Here is an 18,191-nt window from a genome sequence, read left to right as displayed (position 1 = left end):
GTAACTGCGTCACAGAACTACTCGAGGCGCGCTGAGTCTCCGAAGCAACACGTACTGTGGAAAAACAGAACTGAGGCCAACGGGCACCGCGCGTGCTACTTGTATACTCGATGACGTCACCCTCAACGGAGGCCTCCAAGGGACCTCCACTCGACGACATCGACGCACGGCGCCCTCTGCCGAGAAAATTTTTCCGAAGCAGCTAAAGCTGGATGGAATATATCTAAGATGAGGAATACGTTGGAGGACACAATCCATTCGAACTCTGGTTCTCTCTAGGCTGGACTACTGCAACAGCCTCTTTCTAAATCTGCCTGCTTCTACTCTTTGCCCTCTGCAACTCATCCACAACAGGACTGCGGGACTTGTCCTTGGCCTCAAGCCCTGGGATCGTATCTCTACAGCTCTGAAATCTCTTCATTGGCTCTGAGTGGCTGCAAGAATTAAATTCAAGACCCTTTGCATTGTCTACAAGGCTTTCTGGGGCCTGGGTCACAATACCTTCATCTCTCCCTCTGTAAATACCTTCCTACTCGAGCTCTTCGCTCCTCCACCTCCAACTCCCTCAGGGTCAGTCGATTCTCCAAGCAACGAGTTGGGGTAGATCTTTTTCCTCGGCTGGAGCCTCCCTCTGGAACAGTCTCCCTGCCTCTCTGAAACTTGATCAGAACTATCTTCTGTTCCGGAAGCACCCCAAGACCTTCCTCTTTCCTTCTGCCTTCGTTCTTCCTCTCCCCTGCTGATCTATCTGCTTCGGCACTGGGCACCTGGTTCCCTCTGATGTTGGGGCCCAGGTCCCTGCCCACCCAGCCACACAGCCTCCTGGCAACCCTTGCAGTTGGGTTTGTATCTGTAAACCCACAGTCCCCTTATCTGCACCTATCAGACACCCCTTGTCTGCGCTTTAACCTTGCACTTGCCACATTGCTGGCTGCACTACCAGTAGTTGTTGTTTTATCCCATGGTTCCCCTCTCCCTTGCACTTTCCCCCTTCCGTTTCCCCTGCACTTGCGCGTTCTAAATGTCACTGGGCCTTGTAAGATCGTTGTTTTGGCCTCCCCTGTCCCCTCGTTGCGCTCTGAAACACTTGTTTATGAGCGCGATAGGATCATATCATTATTAAACCAGGCTTTCAGATATTGTTTTGCATATGTGTCAATAAAATGGGCAGTTTTGCCAACTTTCAAAGTAGCCTGGAGCTTTGTATATTTGTATTTGTATTTATTTTATTTGTAAAGCGCTCCTGGCCCTGGTGCAACTGGGCGCATGCATAGCAAAGTTACACAAACATATGTACAATAAGAAAATTTTACAAAGGTTACACAAGTTCAACAGCGTAGTCAGTTAAAGTAAATTTGCAATACATTTATACAAAAATTACAGAGGTACACAGTATACTCATTCAATACACAGTATTTAGTAGGAGGTACCATCAGGGAAGATAGCAGGGATGGTGCTTGATAGGCAGCAGGCCCCCTGGAAGTCCCTATAAGGAGGCTAAGCTGTCACAGAGTCCAGTTCCTGAAGCCATCGTTTAGTATTACACTTGAATGAATGGAAGGAGTGTTCTGGTCTGAGGGAAGAAGGAAGCGTGTTCCATATTTTATTTCACAAATAACCCAAAAAGCTTGGGAGACCCGTTGTTTAGACTTTTCTTTAAAAAGCATATGGGCCATCAAACTGAACAGCCCTAACATTAGCCCTTTGAGTTGGAGTTTTGCACATGTAAGCGTCATTGAAGGTGAACCTACTCTATGACTCATTTTCCCTTAATTGCTGCCTACTCCGCAGACCTTATCTGACAAAAGAGTTGTTAATCACAGCTGCAACGAAAACTGCAGGAAGCCCATTCAGCCCTCGCTGACACACACTTTGAAAGTCCAGAGGTCAAACCTGCTGCTACGCCCCTGGCTTTTAAGTCTTGAGACTCAGACAGCCATTGCACAGGAGACATGAATCCGGATTTATTGTGTGTAAACCAGACAAAGCTCTGAAAATACGGTCAGTCCGGACTAAATCCGGGCAGGTGGCAGCTCTACATTAGAAAGCAGTGTTTCTGGCCTATGGTGGTTCTGCTGGGTGTGCACGAGCATATTATGACTATACCCATAACATATTGGGACAGCACTGTAGTTAATAAATTGGTGAATATTAAAATAGACCTTTTATTCGGTTTAGTACTATTTGTTATTGTTTTGCAATGACCTTTCCTGTGATGTCACTTGGGTGAAAGGTCATGTCAGGGTCAAAGGTCATTTGATCTCACTTTACTTTAATAGACTTATAATGCGCAGAAATGGACCCGTAGGCATGATGGCGCAATGAGACAAATACATAAAACATAATCAAGGAACCGCCAGGGCAAGAGAGTGAAGAAACGCTGGAAGTTTAGTAAAACAGCCACGTTTTTAGCGTTTTCTTAAAAGGCTCTAGTTTTGTTTCCAGCCTGAGGTCCAGCGGCAGGCTATTCCAGGCAGAAAACAAAACCTCCAGACAGATGTAGTTCTTACAGACCCATCTCTCTCATTAATACCGAAACCAAAATCCTAGCAAAAACACTAGCTAACCGACTACAGCAGATCATACCCTCCTTGATCCACCCGGATCAATGTGGATTCATGCCGCAAAGATCCACGCGCATGAATATACACAGGTTACACAAGGCATTGGAGAAAGCGACCACTATTCAGGGCCCATTAGCTTTACTGGCGGTGGATTTTGAAAAAGCGTTTGATTCAGTCAACTGGGAAGCAATCTGGGAAATAATGCAGAGAATGGGATTCGGACCGCAATTCATAAACTGGGTCAAACTACTGTATACATCACCGGTAGCAGTAACAAAAGTGAACGGCTATGTATCTAACCCCTTTGAATTAGGAAAAGGGACAAGACAGGGATGCCCCCTATCAGCTATGATCTTCGCGATAGCGATCAAACCCCTTGCGATAGTGTTAAGAGACACAGGGACATGGAACGGCTTCCTCTGGTCGGAAAACTTGGAAGACAAAGTGTCCCTATACGCAGACGACCTGCTTATATACTTAAAAGACCCAGTAAGATTCTGCCCCATAGTAACTACTATGCTGGAGAGATACGGCTCGTTCAGCGGCCTACGCGTTAACTGGGCCAAATCCATTCTGTTCCCATTAGGACAGGAGAAGAAACAATACCATCCCACTGCCCCTACCAAGTAGAGAGGGAACAATTCAAATACCTGGGTATACAAATCACAGACAACTTGAACGACTACATTCCTAAGAACTTACACCCGGTAATGACAAAGTTTGCGGAAGATGTCCGACACTGGTCAACCCTTCCATTAACACTGTTAGGCAGAGCGGCACTCTTCAAAATGATGTCCCTGCCCCGTTTCCTATATATATTGCAAAATGCCCCGTTACATGTCCCTCCAAATGAGTTTACGAAAATAGATCAAACACTCCGGAAGCTGCTATGGAATGACGGCCACCCACGCATGGCGCTCGCTACTCTCCAGAGGTCCATATGGGAGGGTGGAATTGGGCTCCCCCGAGTGCAGACGTACAACTGGGCCAGCCAAATGGCAGTTGTGAATGATAAACTGCATGGAGACACCTCTGTGCCACATAACAGACCACCAGAGACAGACACTCCCGAAAAACCCATCATGAAACACCTCTATAAGAGGAAAACCCGAACAACCATTCCCACCATGCAATTACATACAACCCAGATCTGGGCTGACATACATAAATTCATGGGATGGGAAAATAAGCTATCCCAAGCACAGCCACTATGGAACAACAAGAATCTCCCGGAAGTGTACATGCTTCCCAAATGGCCGAACTGGTCACGGCATGGGACACTGACGTTAGGCGAGGTCGTGAAAGAAGGCAACATAATTCCATTTACGGAACTGGCAATCCGCTTCAACCTCCCGCAATCCGAACAATACCACTACACCCAGCTGCATCACGCACTACAGGTCAGCCTCCCCGATATGAACTCCCTGCCGGAATACACCCCAATAGAACGAAACTTATTCCCAGAACGAATCACCCACAAAGTAACATCGATTTTGTACAGTGCTATAACCTCCTTCGGCACAACGGAACTGTCAGGGCTACAAGCCAAATGGGAAACTGACGTGGGTACTATACTACCGGAGGAATGGGTCTCTGCACTGATGTTTCCCAGGGAAGCGGCTATATCGTCAAGACTTAGGCTGATTCAACTAAAGATACTGCACAGGGTATACTACCCTAGGGTAGCCCTCTATAAATGGGGAAGGATAAATGATCCAGCCTGCCTGCGGTGCAGGACTGAGGAGGGTACCTTCTTCCATATCCTGTGGGATTGTGCCCTCATTCAACAATTCTGAGAGGCATGTTGCAATGAATTATCAACAGTCATGGGCAAATCTATTCCTAAAGACCCAAAACTACTATTGCTGGGAATGGAGGATGAAATTGAGCTGTCAAGATATGAAAAGCTGTTTCTGTTCACCACCACCGCACTAATTAAAAGGAACATTGCACAAAAATAGGGGTTGGAAGTGACACCGAGTTATGATCAATGGGTGACAGATGTGGACATTTGTGTTGCAATGGAGCGCAGGGTGTATACGGCCAGAGGATGCCTGGCAAAGGAGCAAAAAGTATGGCAAAGATGGGAAGACACCCACTGAAATACAACTCGGAATAGTTGATTGAAGCGACATGTTGGGGCACATCTTGGTGTTTCTTGTGTGCTCATAGCAGGGGAATGGGGTATGATTTTATGTAACATGTAGACTCATTCTCAACTATTTGCATGTACTGGGGGGAAACAGACAATGACCTCTTCATTAGTAGTGTGCTTGTACTTGTTTGTTTTGAAAATCAATAAAATGTGTTATCAATACAAAACAGTGCACAGGAGCATTTTCATTATACTTTTGCCCACAATAGATGCCAATATAAAAACATGTTCATGCTGGCTGCACCAATATATGCAAGTATTAATATATAAGAACGTACTCCTATTGCTGTGCCAGTAAGAAAAATGCCATGCCACATTAGGAAAACATATCCAGACTTGTTGCACTAATGTAGGCCAGTCTAGCCACGTAATAACTCTTATGTTTGCTTTACCCATGATGCCCAGTAAAAAATTCCATGCCACAGTAACAAGGTATTTCAAGATTGGCTGCACCAATGAAGTCATGTCTATACACGTAATAACACTTATCGTACTGGTTTTCCCTTCTTAACAGTAGGAAAGTGCCTTGCCACAATAGAAGTATAACCATGCTGGCTTCACCAGAGTAGGCCTGACTTGCTATGTAGTAAGTCATGCTGCCTGTAACTTCATACCAGTAAAAATGCCATGGCGCAGAAAAGTAAGTATATCCAAACTGGCTGCACCGATTAATGCCATCCAACCCACATAAGAACACTTATGTCTGCTTTACTCTTAATGCCCAGTAAATAAAATGCCATGCCACAGTAAGAAAGTATAGCCAGACTGACTGCAGCAGAGTAGGCCAGTCTATCTATGTAATAACACTTATTATTGCTGCTTCTCACATGATGGCCAGTGAAAAACACCATTACATAAGGGAGAACCCAAACTGTTGGGTGCAATAGGTTCAGTAGAACGTTTTTCACACAAGTGTAAAAGTGTTTATGGAACTCTGTTTATTTTTACCAATTGAACCTCATTTTATTGGTAAATCTTCACTTATTTCATGGTTTTTTTTGTGCTCATAATGTAGCATTGATACTTTTTGGTATCCTTTTATCCATGAACATGATTTACATGCATTTTTAAACATTGTCTATATCATTCTGTACAGATTCCATTATTTGATTATAGACAGATTGAACATTTACTGGTTCAGCGCAAAATATCATAAAAACATATTATTCCAACAAACTTAACAGAAGCAGAGGAACTGTTCCTCCACTATCACCACCTGTTGTGACTCCCACTAATCACCCAAGTGTTGGGCTGAAGCATGAAATTGTCTCAGGCACCACTGAAAAAGTGTCACGCAGTTGTAAATGGATATTCATTCCTTTACTCACAGACTGTTTAAATAGTAAGTAAATTGTGATATTTAAAGAATATTTATTCAGCAACAATGGTCACAATTACTAACTGCATAGTGAAGTAACTCATCAAACTGGCCACATTGGCCAAAAAGGTGGCCCCCTCACCCATTATGGAGGAGCTAAGGAGCCAGCCCAGTGAAACAATGAGCACTCCCTCAGCTGCTTTTTCCAGCTGAGGGAGTGCTTCTGGGCTGGCTGAACTGTCAAAGGGACACACTATTTCCTTTTGACAGTTTAGTTTAGTTTCCCAGCCACACATGCTCACTGAGCCATGCAAGTGCTGGGGCGTTTTGCTTCGCGAGCATTGCATAGCTAATTGTAAATGCTGGCTGGGGCACTGCATGTCTGTATGTGCGAGGGGGATCTCCTGCGCCTCCTCGCACATACAGACAGAGCAGCCTGAAGCAGGGCATTTCAGCACCCACACACAGGCCAATGCAGAAGGTATGTTTATGTTAATTATTTTTTTATTTAAACTTGTGTATGGATGCGTGTATGCTTGTGTTATGAGTGAGTGTATGGTGATTGATGCTTGTGATGATAGAGTGATTGCTGTATGAATGTGTGTGGGTGTGTTAGTTTGTTTTGGTCCGTTGAGATGATTTTGGCTACTGGTGGATAGAGGGGGGAAGGAGGGTTGTACAACAAAGGCATTTAAAAAATGCCTAAATGCCTTTGTTGCACAATCCCCCTACCCACCTGCCAAAATCAGCTCTCCTTCTGAGGCGCTGTGGAGCCCAGGGGACAGGGATGGTATTTTTTTACTGGATTTCTATCTTAGATGTCCAGTCAAAACACCCTAGCGCCTTGCATACACACATAATCATGTTGATTGTTTTAGGCCCAGTGGGGCCCAGGGGACAGGGATGATATCTTTTTACTGGACATCCATTATAGATGTCCAGTAAAAAATGTCATCCTTGCCCCCTGGGCTCTCCAGCACCAATTGCAAACTGTTTGGCTATTTAAAAAAAATTCACTGGGGAAAACCCCCCGAATTCCCCTTGATTGGTTCGGGCTCCCTCACTGCGCTCGGTCGCTATGGCATTTTTGGGGGAAATAGTTATGCCCCTCCACTTAAAAAATTCACCAGCCGCCACTGGCCCTCGGACTGTGTTGGGAATGGGATGGGGAGAGCCCAGGGACTGTGGTGGGAGCAGGATGGGCGGGAACCATGGGATAGTGGTGGAAGCAGGTTGGGGAGAGCCCAGGGTGTGTGATTGGGTAGGGAGAGCCCAGGGACTGGGTAGGAGTGGGATGAGGGAGCCCAGCGACTGTGATTGGAGCAGGTGGGGGAGCCCAGGGACTATACTGGGAGTAGGGTGCAGTGACGGCGCCCAATAGTTCATAGCCATTTGTACATACTGTACTATTGGCATTTTTGGGGGGGGCCCGGTCCGCCCAGATTTTGCTCAGGGGGGGCCCAGGCCAAAAAAGTTTGAAGACTACTGTCCTAACCCCACCAGCCTCTCATTCTTGCACTCTAAGCCTTTTGTGGAGTCCAAAGAGCTCTGCATTGAAGGCATGTCCCCTTTTTTAGAGGCAAGCAGCACATTCCCTGTGCACAATAAGTATCGAGAATGACTATGCTGTTATCCACTCTGCTGAGAGATATACATGTACGCCTAGATTATGATTCCAAATGTACATTAGAATGTTAATCCAAAAGTGTAGATCTCTCAGGGCAGAACCCTACCCCCTCACACAGGACCCGCCACTGTCTGGTATTTTGGTGAATTACCATATCTCCTGCACCCATTGCTTCTGTGTCTCTAAATAGTTTTTGTAAAAGCTTATTTTATAAGAGAGAGACTGCTGAAGGGCCACTTTGAACATTTACAATGGACCTGACCTAAATGCCTTTATCTTCTGCTCATTTTAACCCCACGCTTTCTCCTATTTATTACTTTTTGGGGGGGCACCATCTGCCTGTTCAGACTTGCACCTTTTATAATGCTCTTGTGGCGCCTATTCATCCCTTAAGCCCTTTACTATGCTACCTTCCCTCTAAATAATCGGATTTATTTTCGGCGCTCTACTGCAGTTGCAAAGAAGTGGAGAGAAGTTCCTAAAATGGTACTCTGAAATTGTTGTGCCAACTGCTGCCCCTGTCCGTTACCATTTGGGCAGGAAAGGAAATTTGAATTCTATGGCAAGACAGGAGGCTTCATATTATGCATTACAATCTTTACTTCTGAACCCACAGCAGCAAAGAAAAAACTTTACAAACAAAAAGTTTAACCACAAACTTAGAACATAGTTCAATATAGTGTAATGGGAACACCCCAGTCCAACATGGAGGGCAGATCATGCCCTGTGGATGACCAATGAGCCAAGACCCACCCCAATAAAGGTCCATTTTCAGGCTACCCTCGGCCTCCTCTTCTCCTTCCCTCATCTCTGACTGTCTTTCTGCTATCCAGGAATGGTGTGCCGCCAACGACCTCTGCCTTAATGCCAGTAAGACCGAGATTCTACTCATCGGCACACCCACTCCCTCCTTCCCTGCAGCTCTCTGGTCGGCCTCTGTTGGCCCTCTTCCTGCTCCTACCTGCAAGGCTAAAAACCTTGGGGTCATCTTCGACTCCACACTCTCCTTCTCGCCTCACATTTCTGACGTTTCTAAGAAGTCACACTACCAGCTGCACCTCCTCAGAGGTATCCTTCCTTTCCTCTCCTTCCCCCAGAAGCTCACTGTCTCCAGAGCCCTTGTTCTCTCGAAGCTGGACTACTGTAACAGCCTCTACCTAAATCTGCCTGCCTCTACTCTCCGCCCTCTGCAACTCATCCAGAACAGGACTGCGAGACTTGTCCTTGGCCTCAAGCCCCGGGACCGTATCTCTCCAGGACTGAAATCGCTACACTGGCTCCCTGTGGCTGCGAGGATTAAGTTCAAAACCCTCTGCATTGTCCACAAGGCCTTCTGGGGCCTGGGGCCAAAATACCTTCAACTCTCCCTTCCTAAATATCTTCCTTCTCGAGCACTTCGCTCATCCGCCTCCAACTCCCTCAGGGTCAGCCGCTTCTCTAAGCAACGAGTTGGTAGGAGATCACTCTCCGCTGCAGGGGCCGCCCTCTGGAACAGCCTTCCTGCCTCCCTAAAACTTGAGGAGAACCATCTCCGGTTCCGGAAGCGCCTCAAAACCCTCCTCTTTGCTTCTGCTTTCTCTCCCCCTCTCCCCTGTTAAATCACTGAAATTGTACTAAATCAGCAACTGGGCCACTCACCAATCTTGGTCCTTGGCCCAGCCACTCTCCCCTGCACTGCCTTCCCGGCAACCCCTGCACTGCGGGACTGTCTCTGTATCCCTACAGCCCCTCTTCCCAGCACTTGTCTTCACTTATCTTGCACTTGCCACCAGCTGGCCCTTATTATTTATCTTGTTCGTTACTAACCGTGTACTGCACTTTCCCCTCTCCCTTTCCCCCTTGCACTTTTCCCGTCCCCTTAACTTTGCACTTGCGCGATCTGAATGACACCTGGCCTAGTAGGATCGTTGTCTGTCTCCCTTTGTTCCCCCCTCCCTGCCTCGTCGTGCCTTGAAACACTTGTGTATAGGCGCGTTACAAATGCCATATCATATCATATCATTACTCTAACCCCAACACCTCTTTCTTTGCTGCTGACGCCACAGCTAAGTCACTCCTTTCTTGTGTGCCTTATTTTGGCCTGAATGCTTTGTGTAGAATGTATTGGTGTCAGATTTATTATATAAAACATTTATTGCGTTCTATTTTTTTAAAAAGAAAATATATTGTGGTGACAGCATGTGTCTGCCGCTTTTATTAGCGTTTTTTTTCGTTTTTTATGCTGTTACATCTTCTTATGGTTGCAGCCCCTACGCGCATGGGGCTGTCTGAAGCTTTTGCTTCACACCCGGCGTGCGTGGGCTGTTTTTTTTAAAAATTATATTATATGATATTTTTTAGTATATTATATGAACGTCCCGATGCGTGCGGGTCAGCCGAGGCTTTGGCTGCAGACCTGATGCGCACAGGCCTTTCTCCTACACTGCTGGTCGGCCCGCCCACTTCAGAGCCGTCGCGCGCAGTCCTGCCAGAAGCTTTCGCTTCAGGCCCGATGCGCAGCGGAGGATCTCAATTTAATTGAGGCGTTCTCTGCTGAGCGCCGGCCAGCCCCTCCCTCCCAGGCAGCACGCGCACTGACGTGGCAAAGCTTTTGCTTTGTTGCCGACGCGGGGGGGGGCTTCACTAAAGTTATGAGCTGTCCCAGAGGGGATAGCATTTTACTGCCAGTGTCTTGCCCACTCAGGACCCCACGCACAGCCTGTCAAGAGTTTTGTTTTAGGTACTGCGCAAGCGGAGGGGGTCGTTGTTTTCATTTGTTAATGAGAGTTAGGATAGCTGAATGAGTGCATGTTTTTCCATGCATGAAAACCTGGGGTTCTCCCTGCCATTTTCAGTAGCAATAGGCACAGTGCACAGGTTTGAAATCCGGCACTGTGTTTAGGAACTACTTGTGTTATAAGAGTACAATTATAAAATAGCTACAAAACTTGCATTTTTCTGCCAGTGTCTCGCCCACTCAGGACCCCACATGCAGTCTGTCAAGAGTTTTGTTTTAGGTACTGCTCAAGTGGAGGGGTCGTTGTTATCATTTGTTAATGAGAGTTAGGAGCACCATGGATCATCCAGCTCCCGCACAATTCATGCATGAATTTTTCAAATTGCAAGTGTTTTTCATTTAATATGGCAATATAGTTATATTGTCCCTGAATTTCGGCACAGGTGATCTAAGTGCTGCTGCCTGCTCGGCTTTGGGCTTCACCTGAGTTCTAATGCGAGGTTTCTCCCTCGTGTGCTGCTGGTTACCACACCCTGCTAGGTTGAGCAGCTCGAGGTGCTCTTGCTCAGCGTATTCCTCTGTTACAACACTAGGCTAAGGTGTGGGAAGCACATTAACGCTTACCTGTTGGGAATTGATTTATTTATTTATGGTCCTTCAAAGAAAAGAGCCAGGTTGGTGAAGGAGGTCGTTAACAGACCTTTAGGGGGGCCTTGCCTTCCTTTCCAGCCATCACTCAGACCTCAATTCTACACTAGCTTTAGTATTTTATTAACCCATTAACACAATTTACACCCTTTCCCATTAGGTGGAAATTTCCCGTAGATACTTTAATAATGCAAACATGTTCAGGACAAACTCAGTCCGTCCATTTCCCTTAGGCATTTCTCCTCCCCAAGAATGGGGAAAAAGAGTTCCCACAGTTCCAGTTGGTTCTTCATTAGCCTGCCTGTTTTTTTATTTTTCCGCAACTGCTCCCACAGTCCTTATTTCTTCTACAGATAGAGGACTCTACTTGCCTTCATAAAGACGTTAAGATATAGGTTCCTTTATTCTTTTCCACTCATCAAAGTGACAGTCCTCGGATGCAGGGTCATCCTCTTGCCTGGTGAGCGGGCCCTCATGACATTGATTGAGCAGTCCTTGGTATCCCTCTTTGCCCTAAAAGAAAAGGGGAAAGGCCCTAAGAAGGGGATACATGGAGACTGGAAGAGTGGTAACTGTGTGATTGGGTCAGATGTTCCAGTTTGCTCAACTGGCTAGAGAGGGAAGTATCCTCTAATTTCCCTATTGACGTGCAAGTCCTGTGGAGCTTGATTTTGAGATCTGTGTGCCTGCTCGGCAACGGCAACACCTCCATTCTTAAAGTGAGGGGTGAATTCCCCTCATGTGCCTTCATTCTAATATGGCAATCAGCCAAGTCCAATATTAAGGGTATTTTTGGGAGGACGGATGGCTCAAGGGCAACGTATTGCTCCTGGAAGCAAAGAAATGCAGTGCCACCCAGGTTTGGATCCTGATACAGTGCTTAGAAACAGCTTGATGATATTAGGGGCAAAATATCATTTTAGAACCCGCCCCTATAGCCATTCCTCCCAAGGCTCTGCCTGACCCAGTTAATACATCAAGCAGTGTGAAAAATGTCTCCTCTGCTCGAGGAGTTTAAGCCCAGTTTTTTACCCTCAAGGGAGTTTTGTTCTCCATTGGAGAACGGGCCGGCAAGACACCTCGGACCCCTGGGGGGGTTACAGCTAGTAAGGGGGGAGGGGTTTTATTTCTGTCTATTATCCCCTTGTCAGTTTTTTCCCTTGACCCTTCCCCTAGTGGCCGGCAAAGCCAATTAGGGTTGCATACATACAGAGGTCACAAGCCTCATTTTTTCTCGAGGGACGGTGGTCGCAGCATCCCTTTACAGCCCTCAATTTCTGAGCACGATAGCTCTGATCCCAAGTCTTCCCCCCTTTTCAGGTGGATTGCATAATAAGGTTACAAAAGCCGCTGATGGCTCACCTCAGGTCTAAAAAAACTCGGACAATATTCTTGTTTGGCTCTTCTCAGTTTCTCCATACTCCTGTGGAGTTAGCGGTGCCCCTTCTTCAGCCATGGCGTTTTGGTTATAAGTGCAAAAGAGTCCATATTGAAGCGCTGCAAGATGTCCAATTTCTGAGCTTCAACATGGACCCCAGGTTCTGCATCCTTCTCCTTCTGGGCTGCAGGTTTTTCTAAGAAAGTGAAGTAAATTCTTCTCCTCCTCAAAGAAGGAAGGGTCTCCCACAGTCGGATAGCGGGGCGTGGGGGTGGTGTTCATCTTCCATCCAAGTTATCTTCCAACCCTCTCTATCGCAAGCCTTTACAGCGCCTTGGCATCTTTCATCCTCGCAAAAGTCTGTTTTTCTGTTCCCCGAGAGCAGGAGGAAACTCCTTTTGTGGTTCAAACTATTAACTGCCTGGATAGTAGGGTAAACATTTTGGTTCCCCTTCCCGAGGCCATTCTGGAATCTGATGCCAGCAGAGGGTGCAGGGGGTACCAGGATAGTTCAGTTTTTCCTCAAGTTGAAGTTAGTTCTCTTCTAGTAGGAAACTTATTATTACTGCTTAGTGCTCCTAGCGGTTTTGGTAGTTTAAGATTTTCTCAAGGACCATGGGATTAATTGTCCTCCTTAGGTAGGAATATGTTTCCTCTATGCGATACATCTATCATTTTGGGTGAATAAGGTCCAAACCCCTAGCACATTTAGCATGGGTATTTAGTTTCGGTCAGGATTCGGGACATTAAGTTAAAGCTGAAGGTTTTCCGGAGTAAAAGACTCTGTTGCGGGTTGGAATTGCAGACATCTCCATGACAGGGGCGACTGGATGTAAGACAGGTCTCTCTTTGCAAAGTTCTTGTTTCTTCAAGGCCAGGTCTAGGTAAATATCCTTCCCTCTTGTCATGATAGCAGAGTCCTGGTTCAAGGGCTCAGGAAGGCGACACCGATAGTGTTGGTTGCCCTGACCCCTTGTTTGGCCTTTTTTCCAGGTGTGCTTGTCAACTTTCTGGATTTGGCAGTGGATATGATTTTTATTATCCTTCTCCTTCAAAGGCTTCTCTCCGACTGGTCAAGTCCCTCTTGAGCTGGTCATTAAGGGTCTCCGTCCCTTATGCCTGGGAAGCTTGAGTTCTTCTTGGTGTTCCCAGGGGTTTTCACAGAAATATATTGGGTGGTCAGGGCCTCTTCGGCGATAGGCTACTATTTAGCAGGTGCCTGCTAGGTTACATGGAGTGTGGCTCAACTCTTCCATCCCGCTTCTGCCTCCAGAAGAAGTAATACATTTCTGGTGGAATGGGTTTTGAAAAGCATACAGGTTTATAAAGGGCATGGCCCTCAAGTTTATTTGCATTAAGGTCCCACTTAAGGCTTGGTTTTGATTATATGGGATGTTAATAAGGTGTCCCTTTTTCTCCCGCTCTGGTTTTTCTAATGAAGATTTGTCTTTCCAACGTTTGTTTTCCAGGATTGCCATGTGGTTATGTCTTCTTTTCCTATATGATTTTTTTTCTGAGATCAAAGTATTGGATGTGGCCAACAAACTTTCACCCCTCAGGGAGTAGCTTACTTTATCTCCAGAGTTTACCTTCTTACTATTATTATCTAGGTTTTCCAGTAGATGGTAGGTCATGGAGTGCTTGAAATGTTTTGAGTTGAAGATGGAGGAGCTTATTACTCCAAATGCCTCTCAGCTGCTAATTAAGATACAAAGCCCTTTTGGCCGGTGTCCCTTCCCTGTCTGCCTCCCCCCGTTCGCCGGGTGGATTCTGTGGAGTTCTGCAGGATTATGGAATTGGCACATCTTCCTGGGTTCTTTGCAGTTAAATCTGCATTGCCATCTAGGACAGCTCATGGGGGGGGTGCGCCTAGAGAGGAATTTTGTAAGCTGCTGATGGGTCTAAAATCAAAACATTTGAAAAAATGTATCTGATTTTATGGTATTGTCACTATTTTATTGATCATGTTGCAATTAATATGATGCAAGGGCTTCAAACTTGAATAATATGAAGCCTCCTGTCTTGTCATAGAATGGCTAATACCCCTCACTAACGTGAGAAGGGGTTTTAGATTCTATTAAAGACAAGGAGGCGAGTATTATCCCACCCACCAACCCTTTTTTCTGTTTCTTATTCCACCCACCCTGTTTCTGTTTCATTTTGTTTTGGGGTGAGAGGTCCTATCCAGAAGAGTTTTGTCTTAGTTTCAGATTGCGGAAAGGTTGGGATCCCTCCAGTTTCGCTGGATCTTTTTCTCCGCGCTACGCAGTTGGATCGTTGCAGTGGGCGTCTGATGCAAGACAGCTGCAGAAAGAGGAGTTGGGGTTAGAGTAATGGACCTTTATTGGGGTGGGTCTTGGCTCATTGGTCATCCACAGGGCATGACCTGCCCTCCATGTTGGCAGGGTCGGACTGGGACAGGAAATAGGCCCAGTCACCCAAAAGAAAGTGACCCACACATCGCCTCAAAAAAGTGGCCCACCCCTTGCCTCACGACCCTTGACCTCTAATGACATCACCGGAAGTGATGTCATTTGACCCCACCCCAAAGTCACATCCCGGAAGCGATGAAACACGACCTTTCACCCCTTGACAAAACAGGAAGTGGCATCAAATAGCATTGTTCCTAAGTACACTAAATTACTGTGAATCCAAGCGGAGGTGCAAGGCCATATGATAATATGTTATTGTATAGCATTTACGCTTAAGCTCTTTTTTTATAGAACAAATATGCATACAATATCACCCAACCTGTGTTGGTACTAATTTATCGACCTAAGAAGGATGAAAGGCTTTTTGAAAAAAATAAAATGGGAACAAATGGGAAACAAAATAATATATATTTTTTCAATTTATTTTTTTCAAAACCGGCCCAGGCATGGCTAGAAACCGGCCCCCACTCCCCAGGGACGATTTTGGCCCACCCACGGGCCGAAAGGCCGAGGGGCCAATCCGACCTTGCATGTTGGACTGGGGTGTTCCCATTACACTGTATTGAACTGTGTTCTATGTTTGTGGTTAAACTTTTTGTTTGTAAAGACTGCACAATACTTGCCTCCTTGTCTTTAATAGACTCTAAACCCCCTTCTCACGTTAGTGAATGGGATTAGCCATTCAGTTTAGCTACTGTAAAAGACAGACGTTAGTGCCTAACATTAATTCAAAGGCTTTCTTTCCAGGGTTATGGCAAGTTCATTGTTGAACTTTACACATAGAATGCTCATCTTTTTCCCAACTGACCTTTAGATGGCGACCTTTTTCTTCCATCTACTTCTAAAATTGAGATTTACCTTATTGGCTACAGCGCCTATTTCAAATCAAATAGATGGCTCTGCCAAAAAAAAACGTAGGGCGTGGCTAGTGCAAATGTTCCCAGGCAGTTACCATGACAGATTAACTAATTACTTAACTCGTCGTATTACAATGCTATCGCAAATGAAGAAAGAGCGAAGTCCTCGGTTCACCCTTCAGCCGTGGCTCGACCTCTTTAAGGGCACGCCACTCCCGCCATTTTATGGAAGGCTCACGAGCTGGCCCAGCAAGGCATGTACGTCACTGACAACAGGAGCAGAGGAGGAGCAGAAACGCAGCCGAGCCGAGAGCAGACATGGACGCCTGGAGCGTGGCTTCCTGGCTGCTGTTGGCCCTGCTCGCCGTGGCAGCCCTCTTGTTCCTGCTCTTCTGCGTCATGGTCCAGTACAGTCACATGAAGTTTGACCACATTCCGGGCCCCCCCAGGGACAGGTGGGTGCATTACCAAAGTGCCGGTTTGCAAGGCCAAAACATAGAATACGGCATAGATTTTCCAGAAAGGGCCCATCGAGTTTAGGGGAACTTTCGATTGAGGTTAAACAGTCTAGTTTTTTAAAACTTTTTTTTCTTTTTTTAAATGCTTACTTTACACGTTTTTTTCTTTTTAACATTTTTTTTCTTTTTTACAATTTTTCTTTTTTAAAATGTTTACTTCTTACCACCACAGACAAATGAATCCTTCCACTTTTCTTCTTCAGTGCTGAAGGCCCCGATTGCCCCACTTTGCTTCATGGCGTGCTGTCAGAAGATATGAAACTAAATGAAAACAGTTTCAGAATACTCGTACATGGGAACATTATCCATGCGGGATACAGCACTGCAGTACTGGTTTTAACTTTGAAATCAAGGATTTGCAGTGCTTGATTCATAATGGTAATGTAGCCAGGGCTTTGAGTGGGCTGGGGTTAGCTGGGGCCGAGCCCCGGCAGGCTCATAAATCTCATTCTGAGGCAGGGTCCTGCCGGGGCTCACTAATCTCCCCTGGCAGCCCTGGCCACTACAGGACAAGGCTTTTATTCTATAGCCTGAAACTCTCGTTCATGTACGAGAGCTACAGGTTTCAGAAAAAAATGCCTTTAATCCATAATGGTGGCACCGCACCTGCGAGGCATCCCTTCAAGCAAGAGATGCCCGTGGGCTGGCGCCACCATTATGAAAGAAAGGTAAGGCTGCGGGAAACATAAGCCTTTTTTTAAAGCCTGAAGCTCCTGCTCATTAGTGGGAGTTTCAGGCTTTAGGAAAAAAGGCCTCCACTTCTAGCGGCCTCACCTTTTCAGCCTTAATGGTGATGCTGACCTCGAGGTGCAGTGCCACCATTAAGGCTGAAAAGGCGAGGCGCTGTCCCCTGCCAGGCAAGCCTTTGGCAAATAAATGAAGGGGAGAGGGTGCTGATCTCTACAAAAGGCTGCCTGGCAAGCGTGTCTGTAGCCGTTGAGCCGGGGCTGGTCAAGGGGGTGTGGGCCAATGAGCTGGGAGGCGACCCCCCCACCGATAGGCCAGGCCCCCTTGATGAGCTCCGACTCATTTTACAGTGCCACTTAAGGCACTGAATGTAGGACCCCAAGACCCAGAACGCAAAGCTAAGAGCAGGCCTGAAATACTGTCTCCCATGTGGAATGGATAATGTTGGCATGTAATCTGCAGTGGCCTCCCTTTGGAGGGGAAGTTCCAGCTCCCCCCCTCCCCTTAATATGGAATTTAGATACTTGCTCAGTTGTGGTGCTGTGATGGAAATTTGCAACCAGTAGCAAAATAATTTAAAAGGCTGTGGATCAAGGGAAGCAGCAGTGCAGGAAATGGGCCGGAACAAGACAGGTGGCTCTCCTGCAAAACATATCTTGCCGGAGCACTATTCTGTCTCGGACCGTGGAACCTAGGACACTCACAGATCTGTTCTGAAACTGAGTTCAAGCACAAACATTTCAACGAGCAGGCGGTTTTCAGAATACTCAGCACAGGAGAATAAATATAGAAACTGCTGTTGCAACCATCCAAACTTGTATATATGTCCTGCAATTTACAGACATCTCCGACCTTGCCAAGAAGTCCAACTTTCTGCTCAACCTCCTCAGAGGCATTCTCCTTTTCCTCACCTTTCCCCAGAAGCTCAATACCACCAGAGCTCTAGTTCTATCTAGGCTGGACTACTGAAACAGCCTCTTCCTCAATCTGCCTCTTTCCTCTCTTTGCCCTCTTTAACTAATCCAAGATAGGGCCACAAGACTTATCCTTGGCCTCAAGCCCAGGGACCGCATTTCTCCAGCCCTAAAACCTCTCCACTGGCTCCCGGTGGCTGCAAGAAGTACATTCAAGACCCTCTGCATCATCCACAAGTCTTTCTGGGGCCTGGGACCCAGCGACATCCAACTTTCCCTAAATACCTCTCTGTTAGAGTCCTTCTGTCCTCTAGCTCGAACTCTCTGCTGATCAGATGTTTCTCCAAGGGTGGGTAGATCTCTTTCTTCGGCAGGAG

At 46.4% G+C, this 18,191-nt stretch overlaps 1 protein-coding gene across 1 annotated transcript in view; it reads left to right on the top strand.

The window, feature by feature from the left end:
- The first annotated feature begins 15,961 nt into the window (after nt 1–15,961).
- The window catches only part of LOC138526942 (cholesterol 24-hydroxylase-like), a 428,213-nt gene continuing 425,983 nt past the window's right edge, over nt 15,962–18,191 (top strand). The window contains exon 1 of the mRNA XM_069637835.1: nt 15,962–16,150. Within this exon, the coding sequence (XP_069493936.1) occupies nt 16,014–16,150 (137 nt within the window). The 5' untranslated portion in view covers nt 15,962–16,013. The remainder of the gene's footprint in view (nt 16,151–18,191) is intronic.

Source organism: Ambystoma mexicanum, chromosome 14, assembly GCF_040938575.1.
Source record: "Ambystoma mexicanum isolate Mex_15411 chromosome 14, UKY_AmexF1_1, whole genome shotgun sequence".
In the NCBI taxonomy this organism is placed as follows: Eukaryota; Metazoa; Chordata; class Amphibia; order Caudata; family Ambystomatidae; genus Ambystoma; species Ambystoma mexicanum.
Note: the sequence above shows the minus strand (reverse complement) of the source record. Positions and strands in the feature narration are given on the sequence as shown.